The sequence below is a fragment of the Xiphophorus couchianus genome, chromosome 10 (genome assembly GCF_001444195.1).
Source record: "Xiphophorus couchianus chromosome 10, X_couchianus-1.0, whole genome shotgun sequence".
NCBI classification, from domain to species: Eukaryota; Metazoa; Chordata; class Actinopteri; order Cyprinodontiformes; family Poeciliidae; genus Xiphophorus; species Xiphophorus couchianus.
Window position 1 is genome coordinate 5,164,410 of NC_040237.1, and position 18,458 is coordinate 5,182,867.

Here is an 18,458-nt window from a genome sequence, read left to right on the forward strand (position 1 = left end):
ATAAAATTAATTTCTTGACTCAGGCTGTAATGAGGCATGAGTGTGGCTCATTACATTGAACTCAGCTTTCCAAAGAATAAGCAAAAGTCACCATAAATCCATTAATGAACAGTGGAAGGAATTATATTTTCACAATGCTCCAAACCCATTTGGTCAGTTTTTCCCCGTCTTAATAAAGAACTATTCATTTGAAAACTACATTCCGTTTTAACTGAGGGCGTCTGATATTAACATTTATTTAATGATCAAAGGCATTTAGGTGTGAAGAAATCTGAAACGAGGCAAACATTTTCACTGCACCAAGTTTTATCTATGTGTTCTTTGACACAACCTCAACATGCTAAGACTGATAAAAGAGGCACAATGGAAATTCCTGTCCTTAACCTCTAAAGATATAAGACATAAGCTCTAATCATGGCTGGGGCCTATATTTTTCCTAATCTTATCCCTCGGTTTTATTTTAGTGATTTAGTGAAGAAATAAGAAAAAATAAGGCCCAAATCCAAGATGTCCTTGGTACAGAGAGAAACAACTAAACCAATAGAGCTACTGGGCATCCCAAATCAGTTCTCATCATCTCCTGATCGACTACAATGCCAGAGAAAATATAGACATCGTATAAGTCAGTATCTTCGCAATGTTTCTATTCCCCAGAGTTTGCATATGACTGCTCTCTGGATCATAAAATAAAACATATTTTGTCTACATACTGAGCCTTTTGTTTCTTTGACTGGAACTGTTTGTCATCATTTACTCACAGTTTCAAATGCACAAGACAAACATTTCTTTAAGATCCCAGAATGAAACCATTTCTAGACTGACTACAGTTATTTATGACAGCCGTCCACATTTTTTAAACTTCTGTTTTTGCCAAGGTTCTCTCGTTTATAGAGGTGAGCATAAAACAAAGAGTTTCTCCAAAAAGAAAGATAGTGGTTTTCTAGGCAGCTCTTCTGACTGATTGACAAGTATAAACAGGGTTAAGAGCTGGACCAATTATCCAAATACTGCAAGTCTTTCAGGCTGGCCTTTACGATTCACTTTTTTTTACCCCTCCAGGGGGTCTTTTGTGGGCTCTAGTGTCCCTTATATGATAGTAGACTGACAGGAAACGGGGAAGGAGAGGGGGGAAGACATGCGGCAAATGTCGTCGGGTCCAGGAGTCGAACCCGCGACGGCCGCGTCGAGGACTCAAGGCCTTCAAATACGGGTCGCGCTAACCACTATGCCACCACGGCACGCCCTACAATTCACTTTTAACACTGGACAAAACGGACGGTTCTTCACAAAAAAAGATGTTTCAAGATCACAAAATGTTCAGTCATACTGTCCCTGAGATGTAAAGTCCTTCAAATGAAATGCCAGAGAAAGTGCTAGACCAGATGTTTCTCCAGCTGGTTGGATAGAGTAGTGGGCTTTTACTCCTGGACTTCGTGTAGGTGTACACTGCTGGTCAGGTGACTGAAACACTGGACTTATACCTCACAAGAAAGAACAATATGACTGTTGGGAAATATTTCTGTTCACAAAAAAAATTACAAAGTCATGGACAGCCATCCATGATGCTTATTAAGCAACATCTTTTTAACCATTTTTACTTATGGAACCACACATGGGCCAATTTCAACACTGATCATGCAATTTCCTACAATTCAAAGTTCTTTGAATGAGATTTTTAAGTTTTCTTCCACTGCTGTGAACTCCTGGTCAGCTGGCTGAAAGAATGCTTCTACTTTTCCCTCATTAATAAGAATGACAAATTCTTATTTTTTATTAATTTCTCAGGTTTTAAAGTGTGAGAACCAAGGACCTATCATGACCATTGTGAGGACTTCAACCCTGCTCTTTCTGTCCCAGTGAAGGACATCTAGGGACAGGAAGAACTCCAGTGACCCTGAAGGCGGGGTGTGGACTGCCATTTTGGCCGCTTGTTCAGATTTCCATTTTTGTAACTTTCCACATCCAGTACGAGATTGACTCACCAAACAAGACGAGCCTGAAAGAGCTCAAAGGAAGGGTAAAGCTGAATATAATTAGAGGGAATCTGCATTGCAGAATGCTGAAAAGCTGAAAAGTAACACTTTTAAGGTCAAAATGTAGTTCAAATTGTAAAAAAAGAAATGCACTTGCTCTTGATTCTTCTTTTGCTTCCCATTGTTGAATACAGGCAGGTTTTTCTCCGCTGCAGCATCTGCTGTGTAGAACGAAGACTGCAGTGCGTGCTGTTTGCCTGAAATGTGTATTTATATATAATATAAACACAGTTCGTTATGATTATTAGAACCTACTTATTATCTACTTATCTACTTATTTTAAAACTAGTTGATAAGCTATAAGTGGCACATCTGTGAAGGAGCTGACTGTAGGTTAGCAGATCTGTAGAGTAATAACTCGAGTAATTATCAAGCTAACCTCAGTTTGTTACACTGCTAGTTATCTTATCAACTTGAACAGAAAAATGTAAAACCCTGAGCGTCCACTTTGTGAAACTACAACAACAAACACAGATATCAACATCTACAACCTTCAAACCAAGGTTTGAAAAACCTTGGTTGATATGAGTTACGACAACATTAAATTTCCTTGGATTAAGTTGAATTGAATCATTAGGTTAGTTTATTACTGTTCCATTAATAAATCTCAAAGGTTTTCATAGAACGGTTGAAATTATAATTCGACAAAAATACACACATTGCACTTTCCAGATATCTACAAAATTTTGTAAACCACATTTCATTTTCCTTTTCACTTCTCTACGGTGGGCTAGATGTGTGTTGGTTTATCCCAGTAAAATGCATTTACGTTTTAAGTGGCAGTCTGCTTCAGCAGCTCTTTTTGTTCTCCAGGTAAAATAAAACCGTAAATAAAGTGATTAACGATGGGTGGGTTGCAGCACCTCCCACTCCCCCGATTTGATTTTTCCAGTAAAAACAGACAATAAAACGTCCAAGATTAGGTTATTCGTGTTCTGTAAATAAACGACTCACTTCGAAGAAACCGTGGGTGTGTCATTCAGAGAATTCACTACACCTGCTAAACGTTCATTAATAGACCTGAACTGTCAATGGGATGGACTCTAAGGAGAGATCCGGTGCCTCATACCTGTGGTGCAGATGAAGTTGTGCGCTTTCTGTAACCTGACGGACGGTTGAATAACGGCTACTTCAGTTAACGACAGCTTTCTGTCAAGGTTATCTGCGGGTTTTAGGAGTCCGGAGAGAGGCGTTGCCGACGGCTTTTCTGGAGATTTTCCGGATGAACAAACGTAAGTTTAAAAAGAAACTATTGTCCAGCTGAATTTTTTTAAAGAGCCTCTTTAAAACAGCGGCGCTGAACTACACGCGTCCGATAATGAACCCATCACAGTTAGCAAGCGTTGCTAAACGGAAAGACGGTTCAGTCTGATAAACACGGTTTTATCCAAGCGTTTGGGTCTGAGGCAGTGAGCTGCGACTCTTACCCTCTCCTGTCCTGGGCGCGGAAGAACGGGTCAGATATCCGGCTAAAAACCCCGGCGATGGCCGGGGAGTATACCGAGTGCACCAGCCTCCTCCAAGTCATGGGAGCTGCCATTGCTGCTGCGCCGAGTTATTTCGAAAACTTTATCGGTACCACAGTCGGTGAACAGAGACAGTGTTATCTAAAAAGGGTTTCCTTAACTTCACATAGAAGCACCTCTATGGAGGGCCAACACTGACATAATTCAGAATAGGTTCTTATTAAATCTATTTGGTGTAGTGAATTCTCTGAATGTAACCAAGTAAGCATGTAATTAATTGGCTTATTTATTTAATCGTCTTGTTTGTTCGTTCGTTCATTTATTGATGCATAAGGAAAAGTAAAAAGGACAGGCAGGAGTGAATAAATCAATGAATAGGCTAACTATTGCAATATTAATCAGATAAAGAATTCAGTTAGTCAAATGCTTACATCTATGTCTGTTTTGGTCCTCCGTACTTCTTACACCCACTTAAATCCAAAAATGATGTAATAAATTACACATATCAAAAGTTTTTTGATTTAACATTCTATTCTAAAAGTTAGAATTAACTATTTTAAGCCTCCATAAACAAGTAAGAATCATTATTCAGATTCAGAAATTTCAGGTATTCATCGCCAACTTTGGTCTCTATCAGAAGCTGCTGTTTGAATAAAACATAACTGTAGAAATAAAATGTTTATCTGTGCTTCATGATAGTTATATTTGTTAACCTGTTTTTGATCATATCTGCTGTTTTTGGAAGCATAAAATTCAGAGAAACATGCTCTTATTAGCTTCAGTTTCTAATAGTAGTTACTAAGAACCACAATGACTAATATGACCTTAAAAAGACTGGGATTATTTTAAGTTTGGCAGAAATCTACTTTGGTTTCTGCCTTGCTTAAACTAACTATTAGCTGGAAAGCTTATCTCTGTTTCACAAAAATTTGAAGAAGCTAAGACTAAGATATTGACTGCGTGTAGCTTCTGAACAGATACACACTCCAAAAAAATCTGAAATATGAAAGTATGAATAGAAGTGAAATACACACACAGAAAAAACACACATTCACACATACATTCCTGTGGCATTTCTTTAATCTCTGCCCTCCATGTGACCGGTTAAAGTGTGATGTTAGCTGCAAGTGGTGTGGCTCGTTGTCTTGTCCTTATGGCAATCAGCTTGTTGACAGATGAATGTATAGGTCATTTTATTAACTGGGGAGGTTTTACACACATTTTTTATTCTTGGGTCCATTTGAAACACCTGACTGTGTCCAACTTTTAATCATACAACTGCAGGTGAAATAAAAAAAAAATAGGAGCATTAGTTCCTCCACTTTGTGCAATTCACCAGTAACACTGACACAAAAAGAATCCCACAGCATGATGCAACCACCACCATGCTTTCAGAATTGGTGCAATTATTATAACACAACACCCTTGTGTTTTCTTTTCTGACCATAAAACCTTTCTACAGAATGCAGTAGCTTGTCCAGTTTTAGTGGACTTTGAAACTGTTGATTTTGGAGAAGGTGCTGCTGTCTTGGTTAGATATGATGTCACTTCCTGTTGATGTAAAACTGGCTGCAGGGTCGAGCTCTGGTTGGTTCCTGAACATTCTAGCTAATTTCCTTCAATCTGAGGGAGATTTTCTTCAACATCTTGTTTGAATCAAAATAACGAGTAGAGTTGTTGGACCTGGTAATCTTGGATCTGCAGTTGGCGTTTCCTGTTATTTTGTGTATTGATTAATGCAAGAAATAGTTCTAGTCACTCAAAGATATCACTCCTTTTTAATTTGGGAAGTTGAAGGTATGTGAAAATATAAATTGCTCTTTTTATCATCCCATCAACTCTGACTAGTTCCCCTGTACTTGATGATTAATAGCACCCGTGGAGCATGATGCTGCCACTTTCCTGTAACTGTAGAGTTGTAGTTGGAATGATTTGCAGTTTTTTGTTCTTCTCCACACAAAGCATGTTGACCAAAGAGTTTGATTTTGTTTGCACTTTCTTGCACGTTTTACTTTCACATCAATATGTGCTATTTTCTGCTATTATGTTCCATAAAAAATGTTATATTGTGATTATAATACTAAAAAAACCTGGAAAAATGTGCTTTATATTTAATATGGAAAGAGCTTGATCAAGTATTTTCTCTAGTAGAAATAATTGATTATCTTGTTTTTATTTTTTAACAACTAGTTATGGGAGTTGTTGCTCTGCATGGAGAAGACTTTCCTTTTTGCTATCTTTATGGTGTCATCCAAACACAGCAGGCTTTAAAATGCAGGGCCTTTCCTTGTAAAAGTGCCAGACTCTACTGGTTGTTGCTCAAGAGCACTTACAGTAAGCCAGACACTTCCTGGCACAACACAACTGCCCGGAGGGACCTTATCCTTATCTTTATACATTTGCTGGCTTATGAGCCAGTAGGTTAGACGTGTTTTTTATGTTCAATGACAGTGCATTGATTTTCATTTGCATCTGATGCATTTGAAGCTGGATAATTTGAAAATATGTCAAAGTTTTAAGGTAAGGATTTTTTTTAAATTTATTTATTGAAATCCATTTTTGTTGGGGCACAGGTGACAGGGAAATATCTGATTAAGCTGAAGTACACAAACAGAAAACTGATCAAATCAAATGTTTATTATTGCTCTGCAAAAACATGATTTTACTAAAACACATATTTTTAGAAATGTTATAATTTAAGTCGATGCTAAAATATTGGAAAATGTTTTTGACAGCTCAAGTTAATTAACGTTTTATTGAATCTTAAATGCAATACTGCCTCGTGCACTGCAGAAAATCAAGTTTTAATATCAAAGATAACCTGACTAAATATATAAAGCAATTTTCAAATTATTATTTCAAATTTAAATGGACAAAAACAACAAATCTTTGCATTAATGTAAAAACATGCAGGATTTTTTTTTTTTGATATATGTTGAAATATCACTACTCTTCTATAAGTCAAATCTTATCCTGATAATAAAATATTCACAACAACAAAATCCGATTAGATAAATGGCCATCCCACCTTCTCAGTGAGTCACTGTTACGCTTTTGGAGTAATTTTGGTAGCTCAGCCTCACCTGGGAAGGTTTACTACTGTTCCATGTTTTCTTCATTTGTGGACAATGGCTCTCACTGTCCTTTGCTGGAGTCCCAAAGCCTTTGGAATGGCTTTGGGACTTTTTTCCAGTCTGGTAGACATCAATAACCTTTATTTTCTGCATCTGTTCTTGCCTTACTTTAGATTGATGCTCTTTTTAGATCTTTTGACCTGTTTGGTGTGAAGTGGGACCAGTCAGGCCTGATTGTGGCTGTTGAAATTGAACTCTAGCTTTCCCAAAATTTGGCTAATCACAGTTGATTTATTATTCTTTACAAAGAGAACAATGAATCTAATCTAACTGGGGTTTTTGCATTTACAGTGGAGTGGTGGTTGGAATCCACAGATGCACAGCTAAAATCAGCAAATGCTTAAGACTCCCACTAAAAATGGTTATAACTGCCTATTGTAATAGTTCAAACACCAAATGTAACCTAATATGCATTCATATGCAAAGAGGAAACTGTGTTGGTCTGAATGTGTCTTGCATTCATGCTCTTCCTTATCTCCACTCGTGGCATTACAGTAAATTACCGCCGAGGAAAATAAATAAGGCTCCTGGATTGGCTTCTTTGCAAATGCCAGTGTTAAGTAAAATTTCCAAGCTGCATTTTGTTTTGAAGTATCTTAGATAAACTACAAAAATATATACAAATATGTAAATTTTACAAACGATCTTGAGTGGCCCGTGGTCCACTGTATTTAAATTATTTTTGTTTTATTATGAAAAAAAAAAACAACAAACGGGTGTAGTTTTGTGAGTAGATTGAGGCATACGCCTACTTTGCGAAAATAGAATTAAAACAAACTTTCTTTCACTTCCTTTATGAATAAATAAAACTTTGTTCATTACCTAACCATTTTGGGAGAGTAACTGTGAAGGGGCAGGAGTTGCAGATCTTTTTTATATGTTGTCTTACTTTTTTAAAATACAGATTTATATTTTTCCATATCCCCATAACACTCACTTACTGAAAATATTTCAACCATCTATCCTGTTTTTAGTGAGTAGATTGAAACAAAAAAAGCCTTAAAACAAGGTTTTTTTTAAAATGTCCTTTATGAATAAATAAAATCATTACCCAACCAGTTTGGGAGAGCCTCAGTGAAGGGATAGCAGTTGCAGACTTGTTTTTGCTTTTTAAAATTAAACTTTTCATATCCTCATAACCCCGGCTTGCTCAACAAAAATATTTCAACCATCTATCCTGTTTTTAAAAGCAATTACCCAGGGAGGGTGATTTTGTTTTATTGTGCCATGTGTGCAGCTTTTAACTTTTTCACCTTGTCGAGAAGGGAACCCAGTACCAGGAAACAAAGCGCCAAAGGTCACGCTGATTATTTATTGGCAATCTGCCCGGGCGCGAGCGCAGCCGCTTGTTCTAGTGCGCAGCGGGAGCGAGCGCGTGCGTGCGTGCGTGCGTGTGTTTACTGGAAGAAGGTCTGAACGGAGGGGGGGGCGGAGCCTTCCTAAACATCGTCTTTTACTCGCACTGGAACAACCTCCGGTAACCTTCTAATACACACACACACACACACCAACTCACCCACTCTCTCGCACGGGATCTCTCCGACCGGCCGCATTCCTCCGCTCTCCCATCCAAACCCCACGCGTTTTTTTTGCGCGGGGGACACTTCTCTTTGGATTTTAATGCCTGAGTTAATAATTCAGCTGGCGCTACTTTCGGGTAGTTTGCGGGTCTTTTCCTTCGGCGACGAGCGGCTGCGGTGCGGACTTCGGCACATCGGCAAGGTAAGTTGTGAGAGGAGGCTCGAAAGTGGGGAAATAGTCCGCCGCTGAGCTCGTTTTAGGACAGCTGCTCTCATGTGGACCTCACAGCTGCTGGCTGGATTAAATTTAACCTCGTTTTCATCGGATTCTAGTTTAGGAATATGACGCCGAAGTTCGTTTCCGACTTGTTGTTCTCAGTAAAGGGCTATTTCGCTCTTTGTAGGGAGCCTGCACTACCATAAACCGGCTGTGGTTTCAATAAAGCAACGTGGAGTGGGTTTTTCTGCACCGAGCAGTGATTCATTAAAACAGACTGGTTGTACAATCTGATCTAAATTAGTTTGATATCTATGCTTTGCGACTGTGTGCTGTGAGCAATTGAAAACCAAAGTCAGATTCCTTTGTTGTGTATAAACTTATCGAATAAAGCAGATTCTTTTGTGTTATTAAATTCTCAAGATTGTTCCTTTTCTCCAGGGGCACCTCTAGAAAATCTAAGGGCCAAATGGGGGCCACCAATAATCTGGGCCCTGGCATTAATCTATATTTTTAGTTAGACATTCAGTAACATTTTAAGAAGATTTGCCTTGTTTAGTGGTAAAATTGTCAGGTAATTTGCTTGTAATAGTCCCTCTTTGTAGATCAAAAGTCGTGTTTGTTTATATAAAATTACATTTGCACTAATAAACCCAACAGAGAATATTCTGATGCTAATTTATGTAATATAAAAACATTTCAAAGAAGCATTGATAACAAGATAGAAAACATTACAAGTCTCTTTTCAGTGCAGGCTAATCTGTTTTAAGTATTTTTTTAATAATATAAATACTGAAAATGAATCCAAATATGTATTTTTTTTCTTCAGGTGTGCTTCCAGATATATAATATGCACATAGGACTGTTTGGAAGGAGGTTGGCATCTTTTGTCATTACAGCACCTCCATCCCCCACTTGGTGGCGCCACCAGAGCCACCAACTATATTTGGATTTTACACCAAAACCAAAATCCAGTTACAGGTACTAAAATAACAAATAATAAGCTGGGTATGTTTAGCTTATCGTCAGATATTCTCAGAATTTTGAGAATATCAAAATTATAACAGAGGGCCATTTCCCATTAGTGACATATGGTTTGGTGAATTCCTATATTAAGAAAAAAAGAACACTGAAGCACAAAAAATATATGTATCATACAACAAAATAATCTAAATACATCAAAAATCAGCAGAACTCAAAGAAACTGGCCTGATCAGTGCACCAGTCAACTTTCTCTTGATTGGCAGCTCCAATGCTTAATGTTTTCAGCTATCCATAAATAATTCAAGATTTAAAAACAACTCCCAACTATTTCCAGCCTGTTAACACACCAACCAACACCATGTACTTTAAAAATATCATAAGTCAAATTTAGATAAAGGTCAGAATATCTCTGTTTATTTTGTAATTTATTTTTCTTCTGAATTGTTGTTGTTTACCTGGCTCAAAATACCTGCAGCTCATTTTCTCTTTTGTATTGACAAATAAACTTTCTGCTCAGAATATTTGACCTTTTTGCAATTCTGCTTGCTAAAAGAGTAAGAAATGTATTAAAAAGCTAATTTAGCTAATTAGTCAGAGTATTTGCTTGGATACAGCCTGCAGTCTTGTTAATTTAATAAGCATCATGATTGGGAAGCCAGTTGGTTTCCACAAATGTGTTTGTTCAGTGAAGGATAACTCGGTTCAGGTTTAAAAGTGCTTAAAAAAAAAAAAGCGAAACAGCCCTTTTTATGAAGTGTCTTTGCAAATCGGAGGCCAACTTCCTGGCTCGGTTCTGCTCTCTGTACCGTTACGGCGCCTCCTGCTCAGCTCACCGTCTCTCTACCGATCACTGTCCGGTGGAGCGGGCGGTACTCTGCAGAGGATCCCAGCAAAGCAAGCCAGATTGGCTCCACTATTATTTTTATTTTTTTTTTATCCCATTGAACCCAGAGGAAGCCCCCCTCCTCCTCTTCCGACAGCCGGGATAAAGAGTTATTCAGTGAAAGAAGAAAAGAGGGGGAAGGGAGGAGTAAAAAAAAATTGTGCCGGACTCTTTCACTGTGACCCCGATTCAGAAATCCCTTGTTGCGGTGCGCCGATCGAAGACAATTGAAAGCAATCAGGATCGAGTTGCCGTCTGGCTGCACGCTGCAGCAGCGAGTACGCTGAGGATTCATTTAAACTAAATATAACCCGCTCCTGCTCCGTGCATTTGTCACAGCCGCCATAACTGCATTTTATGTGGGGTAAACTGAGAGCTCCAGTGTGGCAAAGTGCTCATTTGTTTATGTCACTGCTCATGAAGGAGTGTAAGTTTCCAGCGTGGCTCAGTGTTTGCTTGTCACCAGCCTATATTTAGATGGAAATGCCTAATCCCTGCTCCATCTTTCTCCGTCTTCCTCCAGCTGTGCTTAGGTGCCCTCTCCCAGCCCCTCTCTGGATGCATCAGACCCCTCCTCCCCGGGGCCCTGGACCCGGCTTGTGACTCCGCCAACCTCGCCCCGTTGCCCCTCCGTCTCCGGTCACCCTGCTCCACGTTTACCTCCACCTGTCCGTCCCGGGGCTCCTGCTCCGGGCCCCCTGCCCCTCGACCGGCGGGCAGAGGCAGGGGGCCATGGCGCCGCGGTAGCCAGGCCCCTCGCAATGAGCAGTGTGACCCCTTCGGAGAGCAGCAGGATTCAGGGGTCAGACTTAGCCCCACTTCACTACAAGCCCTTCAGCTCGCATGAACACTACCAGCAGGTCAGTCAAGCCGGGTTGTTCTTCTGGGTTCCTGCTCTCTGGAAGCGTCTGAAGTATATTTTCTAGATCTGAATAAGTTGGGGGGGGGGAAAGGTTTTTATTTCATTAAATTCACCTCACTGCAAAAACAAAACATCTTACCAAGTGGTCTATTTCTAGTGCTATTTCTTTGGTCTATTTCTTTTTTGGTCTATTTCTAGTGCAAATATCTTACTTCACTTGAAACAAAACAAACTTACAAGTAACTTTCAGAGCTTGTTTTAAGTTAATCATTCTTGAACATTGATTAAAGAGTACTACTTCAGCTTCAGCTGATAGTTTTTCACTTATCGCATTGGAAAAATGTTTAAGTTAAAAGATCTCACAGTAGAACTATTTTAGTAGGAATGCACCAATCCACGTTTTCACTTCAAATACCAATATCTGAGGTTTAGAAACTAAAAATCAAACCAAGTATTTTTGTCTAGTTTCTAGTGCAAATATCTTAGTTCACTTGATATGAGGCAAAACTAACTTACTACTAACATTTCAGCAAGATATTCTAAGTCAAAAATTCTTGAATATTGATTAAAAAGTTCCACTGCTAGTTTTTTCACTTATAATGTTGGAAAAAAATGTTTAAGTTAAGAGTTTCATTAGGGATGCACCAATTCACTGTTTTCATATCCGATACCGATATCTGACATTTATTATCGGCTGATTCCAATGCAGAAAAACAATGAATTGACTTAAAACGTTTATTTTTTTTAAACGCAGACATGACATTTGATAACGCTACACCAGTCCATCCTACACCTAAATACACCATTATCTTCACAAACTTGGTCAAACATGTAAAAACAACACAACATTGTCACCGATAACCAATCTAGAATTTTTTTCAATATGATACGGATACAAATAATAATATCAGATTGGTGCATTTCTACTTTGTATCAATATTGAGGGATTATTGACTTAGGCAAATTCTTACATCTTGCGAAAAGTTACTTGTATGTTAGTTTTGTCTGATTTGCTGAGATATTTGCACCAAAAACTAGATCAAAAATACTTGGTTGGATTTTGTTTTTGTGGTTTTTGTCTTCATCTTTTCATGCATCCATTCAATAAATTAAGCCATCTGTCCATCCATCTGTTTATCAATCAAGTTTAATTGATTCACACGTCTATTTCTTAATCCATTCATCTGTTTGTCTTATTATTTATTCATTTGTCCGTTTATCCATCTATTTCCATCTATCGTTTCTGTTTGCCCAGGGATCAAGTTTCTACATTAATTTTTTTTTCAATTAAGCCCTTCGTTTGTCCATCATTTTGTTTTATCAGTCTGTTTGTTCATTTATTCTTCCATTTATCTCTTCTTCAATCCATCCATTTTTTCCATCAGTGTTTGTCCTGCTATCAGGTTTCACAATAACATTTTAACACTGCAAAAACACAAAACCTTACCAAGTATTTTTGTTAGTTTCTAGTTCAAATTAGGGCTGAAACAATTAATCAAATTCATTTTGATTAATCAACTATTGAAATGATCGTCAACTAGATTAATAATTGATTAAACGCTTAGTGGAGTAAATACACTGTTTGCTGCAAGAACATATACAGACTAGTAAATAAGCCAAAACTGTACAAACTATAAATATATTTTGTATTTCAGACAAAATAAAAACTTGCTCGTTAAGTTTGATCTGCTCAAAAATCTTCAAGTGGTGATAATCTTCTATGAGGCAACTTTTGCTATAAAGGTTTATTTAATTTATTATTAAAAAATATTCAGTCATACTTTGTTAAAATGTAAACATTTTATCGTGTTTTTCAGTTTCAGAGACATCATTTGCTACAAATGATTAAGGAGTGCCATGTTGTTGCATTTTAGATAGTAAAATGTTTTTCTTTTGTAAAAAGACAATTAAATTAGTGTTTATTTGCATCTTTTAATCCGTTTCTGATATTATTTTGAAAACACTTATAAGCACAATTTTCCAAGTTAATTGATTAGTCGTCAGAAAAATCGATAGAATAATCTAAAATGATTGGTAGCTGCAGCCGTAGTGCAAATATCTTGGCTCACATGAAAAAAACAAAACTAACTTACAAGTAAGTTTTCAGTTGCTTGTTTTAAGCCAATAATTCCTTAACATTGAAAAAAAAAAAGTACTAGTTCTACTTATAAGTTGTACTTTTTCATCAATATTTAGCAATTATTGACTGAAAACCAGATCCTAAGTTACTTGTAAATTAATTTTGTCTTATTTCAAGTGTACTAATATATTTGCAGAAGAAACTAAACCAAAATTACTTGATGATATTTTGTGGTTTTGCAGTGAAGTTGAACAGAATCGACGTGAGAAGACGTGTACCATGATCATCTTTTAATCTGTTTCAGGTTATGGATGCTCATCGTAAGCTTCTGGAGAGCGGCTTCTACTTTGGGCCCATTGGGGGTTTGGAGGCCAAAGCCTTGCTGAGCAAAGAAGAACCTGGCACTTTCCTCATCCGCGACTCGTCGGACCGCCGCTACTTCTTCACCCTGTCCGTGCAGACGGTTTATGGAACCAGGAACCTCCGCATCCACAGCGAGGAAGGCGGCTTCTTCCTCGAGAACGACTACCAAAACAAAGAGAAGGTGCCGCGGTTCGACTGTGTGCTGAAGCTCATCACGTTCTACATGGGCAGAGGGAGGGACGTGCAACTAACCATGGATGGGGCGAGCGAAGGAAGTATGGAAACCATTTACCTGATGGACAGCCGCGGGATTAAAACCCCGCTGGAGCTGCTGAAGCCCCTCAAGATCAGCCCCTCGTCCCTGAAGCACATATGCAGGAGAGCGCTGAACCGAACGGGTCAAGGAGAGATGCAGCAACTCCCGCAGGCGCTCAGAGACTTCATGGAGAAGTACGACGCATCTATCTGACTGATGAGGAACAGCACAGAACGCTTCTCAGAGCTGATCAGACTGAAATGAGGTCACTGCGACCAGAATCAGCCGATCTCAGCACTTTTGATTCCTAATAAATCGCTGTTGGGCTCTGTCTACCTTAACCCCCAGATGCTGGAGTCGGGTTTGGGTAACCGGCGATTACCTCGTCTAACCTGCCTTAGGAGAACCTGACCACTACCGTTTGGGGTGGCAGATGAAGCCAGAGGTCAAAGGTCAGCGTTTCCTATGACTGACTCAGACGCAGAGCAGAGCCTCGTAGAAGATTGTAAACGATGGCGGGATCACGCCGCCGATGTTGGTGGGTTTTAACGCTCTTAAAGAACATCCTCATTTTTCCAACACTTTGGATCACAGGACAGAGAGACGGGGAGGGAGCAACAGAAAAAAGGCAAAGTCCAAACGAGAGAAGAGAGAGAGGGAGAGGGAGAGATCCCGGCATACAGTATTTGTTTGTCTGAGTGTGTGCGTTGTGGTTGTGCACATATTTCCATTCCCTTTTCCCGCAAATGTTGCCACATAGAGGGGAGTGGGCTGGCCATGCACGCTAGCTCAACACACACTCTTGCAGGTACAGGCCCACATGCCGGTTTTGTCTGCGTAGGACACAAAAAAATTCATTTCTTCTTCTGCTGTTTGTTTCTTATTCCTCCTCCATTACCCTTCCCTCCATTTTTTTTCTTTTTTTTGATGCATGTGTGCTCTGACAGCGCCAGAAAACAGACCGCAGTCGCCGAGACAAAAGCTTGTTATTGACACAAAGGCTCTTGTGAGGGACCAAACAAAAGAAGAAGAAATTATTTTTATCCAGACTGCAAAGATGTAAAGATTTGCTGGAGACTGGCGGTAATAATCCCGGGGATGGGGAAGGAAGAAGGGTGGGAAGACAGAGGAGGGGGGCAGAAGAGCGGGAAATGGGATTAGGGAAGGGGAAACTGAAGGAGGAGGAGACATACTGGTATACAGCTTGATAAAAACACTGATTAGATTGATGATGCAGTCCTACAGGATGTAGCTTGTGTAAATAAGACGGCTCCATCTTAGTCTCAAATCAGTTCTTTTAGAGTATTTTATCTAGAAATGCAACAAACTAACTTGTACTGGCTGATACCAATATATCCAATTTGTTTGAGAGCCTGACCTTCCAATTTTTAGGTCTGTAAGACAAACACTTTTATGTAAATGTTTTAATTCTGTAGCTAAAGGCTGCATGATGGAGGAAGTAGTAACAAACCCAAAGAAAAATTAGGCAATCATGAGATTTCTTTTATTTTTTATGAAACTCAAAATAAACTCCATCAAAGGCGTGACGTTTGTGGATATGCTTACACACTAAAAATTTTATTTTTGACGCATTTAAAACATACCGTATTTTTCGGACTATAAGACGCTACTTTTCTCCTACCATGCTGCTTTGAACCATGGGGCTTGTAGTCCGGTGCGGCTTTTCTGTGGATTTTTCTTCAAATTTATTCAAACTCATACCCCCTAATCATGGAAACCACAGTAAGAAGTTCATATGATGCAGCTTTTAAGTTGAAGGCTATCGATCTGGCAGTACAGATCGATAGCCGCTGCACATAAACTCGGCGTGAACGAGTCCATGGTTCGGCGTTGGAGACACAGGGCTGCGTCCTTAATAGCAGATTCTTTAAGGACGCAGCTCTCCTGAGAGCGGCGGAGATACCAGCGGCTTATAGCCCGTTATATGTACGTTTCCATTTTTAAAAAAAAATACTTTGTGGGTGCGGCTTATAGTCTGGAAAATACGGTACTTAAAAAACTGAGATGCACCTATTGATCAGCTGGAGGTCTCAATTGGCTGAGTTTGATTACGATTCTATTCAATTCCAGTTTTAAAAAAATGTCAGTGATGACTTTAATTAAACTCAGAAGTGCATCAAAGTGCATGCTTATATATTTTATTTTTGTAGGCAGATGGACATATGCATTTTGTGTGTAACATTTTTATTAACTTATTTCCTTTTAAGCCTTTTGTGTTGGTTGCCTGCCCGCTCTCTCTCTTTCTCTTTCTCCCGGTCTTCCTGCGCCATTCATGAAGGAGTTAAGAGGAAACATGCTGTTTTTTGAACTGTTTATAACCTTTTTTTTCTTTGCCTCTGGAGAACATCAAGGGAACTAAATACTTCCCTTAGGAGATTCTTTTAAAAATGCCTTTTGTAAAACTAACTGCAAGACTCAGATTTGACCCACATTATTATCTTTTTGTTGTGTTTTTCTCGTGCTCATACTCACCTGTAATCCATATTGGAATGGTAACCTCGTCTTTTCTTTTTACATCATGAAACAGTGTGAGTTTATGTAGCCACAGTGATGCACACCTTTTGTATTTAATGGTCAGATCTGGGTCTTACTGTCTCGCATCAAACACCAAGTTCTTACATGTTGTGCTGCAGCAGTAGACCGAGTGTATGTGAATCATTTGTCTTTTATAAAGACTCACTTGCAAAAGGCTGGCCACTAGTCTGGCAAAATACAAGCTGTAATATCTGCAATGTCAAAAGCATTACATAATAAATGAAAAGGAAACGTTGCACATATTTATATTTCTAAAATATTTCAATAATTTATATTAAAGAGCACTATTTTTACAAAAGCCAATGCAGTGTGCCCTGTGTGTTACTTCCTCACTGCCTGCTTCTCCTTTTCTCCCCCTTGAGTCAATATTGACTGGATATGCTTTAACTTACTGTAATGTGTTGCAAAGTAGTCTGTATTCCAGCAATTCCTGGCTTCACAACAAGATTATTTACTGTCAGATGGGATTTCAAAACTGGACGAAGACGTGTTTATACACTCTGAGAGATCGCTTCGAGCAACAGGGAAGGACGGCTGCACCATCAGAGGGCTTGAAATTACCGCAATCTTCACTTCTCGTATGTGTCAGTGGAGCATTGTGGGTAAATTCCATGCGAATCAGAGAGTGTGTTTGGGAAAGCTGAGTGCCACGCTGTGACAAAGGGATTCCCAGAAGCACGGAGACGGGCAAACCTTTGACACAGCAGTTAGTGTGCAAAAAGCTGACTTTGGGCTGGACTTGACTGGAAAAGGAATGCAGTGGGATTTTATACATCCTGCCTTTGCTAAGAGGGAGAGAGAGAGAGGGGATGGCGTCCTATAGGGAGTGTGTGAGGTCAGAAAGGTGAGCGCATCCACGTGGATGAGATTTATGACTGGCTGTGGTTTTACTCAAGCCAATGCTGAATCTGTGTGTGTTTGTGTGTTAAGTGAGATTACTGTTGGTAAAATTAAGCAGGAGGTGAGTTCTTTCATTTCCCAGCTCCCCACCTCCACCACATCTTCTCACACACACACACACACACGGTTCCCATTCCCTGCATACCTTGTGCTCTGTCTGGGGCCGGCTTCCAGGAAAGAGGCACTTTAATTGAGTTGAGTTTTTACGGCTTGCCTGGTGTTGGTGTGTGCGTCCGAGAAGGAGTGAATGAGTTGTCTCTGCGTGAGGGGGTGTTTGTGTGAGATAAATGACAGCACTGATGAGAAAACGACTTATTTCTGCAATTTAGAAACATCTGGGAAATGTGAAGTAATCAGCTTGCTGCCGAGCAACAGAATACAAAACTTATTTCGCTTAGTCCTACGGGGAAAAGCACACCTTTTACAAATTCAAACTTTATTCTCAAGAACATTATTTTTAAAAAAAAGACAAGTAAAAAAAAAAATTGAAATCTAAACTCAGGTTTATCACTAAACTATTAAACAAAAAGCCAAAATGAAAAAAGGTTTGTGACAAACTAAATACAAAAAGTTAATTAATTTTGGTAATTCTATGTAGAAAGTGGCATACAGGTTAATTTTACAACTAGTAAAAATTAATTAAAGTGGGGTTCAAATTAATATTTGTCAAAAATAACTACCGCTATACTGCTGATTTGGAAGGGAAGGAGTTAAAACCGCTCCACGGGAAACTAAATTGGAGAAAAAACATGACAGCAACTACATTTTCTGCTAGTTGGCAGCAAAATTAATGATCGTAAAGGACCTGGAGGAACTGAAATATGAGGGACGGTCTGTGAGGATTAAACCTGCAGCTAACTGCGCGGGAACTGATTGAATCTAACCTTTATTAAACTAACGGTCCTTTACAAGTTGGACATTTAATGCGAGACTCATACTGGAACAAAAATTAGACAAAAAGTGAATTATATATAGCCACATCTAATTCACAACTAGTTAATTTAAACTCATGCACCTAAAGTTAAAGTCTTTAAATGTCTCAAATTCATTTAAAAAAGCAAACTGACCTTTAATATGTTAATCACAGATCATAAATTTTGTCTGCAGACTATTTCATCTCTTTTCTGTCAGGCAAAAGTTTGAGTCGCACTCAGACATTTACATTGTTTCCTGTGACTCAAGACTGCCGAAGTCATAGACATAA

General features: G+C 38.9%; 2 protein-coding genes across 8 annotated transcripts in view; one reads left to right on the top strand and one right to left on the bottom strand.

Annotated features, from left to right (window-relative positions):
- Positions 1–3,631, bottom strand: part of pgs1 (phosphatidylglycerophosphate synthase 1) — a 29,521-nt gene extending 25,890 nt beyond the window's left edge. Inside the window, exon 1 of one of the 6 annotated variants that reach the window (XM_028030282.1) lies at positions 3,461–3,630. In XM_028030282.1, the coding sequence (XP_027886083.1) occupies positions 3,461–3,573 (113 nt within the window). In that variant the 5' untranslated portion in view covers positions 3,574–3,630. Of the gene's footprint in view, positions 1–3,102; positions 3,233–3,460 lie in introns of those variants that run through there. The other 5 variants (XM_028030280.1, XM_028030284.1, XM_028030283.1 and 2 more) reach the window with 5 other exon arrangements.
- socs3b (suppressor of cytokine signaling 3b) lies at positions 3,148–16,657 on the top strand. 2 transcript variants are annotated; one of them, XM_028030293.1, is made up of 3 exons: positions 3,148–3,265; positions 10,761–11,097; positions 13,484–16,657. In XM_028030293.1, exons 2-3 carry the CDS (start codon positions 10,999–11,001, stop codon positions 14,009–14,011), a joined length of 627 nt encoding a protein of 208 aa, XP_027886094.1. In that variant the 5' UTR covers positions 3,148–3,265; positions 10,761–10,998; the 3' UTR covers positions 14,012–16,657. The 2 variants fall into 2 exon arrangements, with proteins under 2 accessions (XP_027886094.1, XP_027886093.1); XM_028030292.1 differs by lacking the exon at positions 3,148–3,265 and adding an exon at positions 8,107–8,355.
- Positions 16,658–18,458: the final 1,801 nt, after the last annotated feature.

Coding starts and splice junctions, on each gene's coding strand:
- socs3b (XM_028030293.1), top strand. CDS start 10,999: ATGAGCAGTGTGACCCCTTCGGAGAGCAGCAGGATTCAGGGGTCAGAC. Junction 11,098..13,483: donor CGCATGAACACTACCAGCAG/GTCAGTCAAGCC, acceptor AATCTGTTTCAG/GTTATGGATGCTCATCGTAA.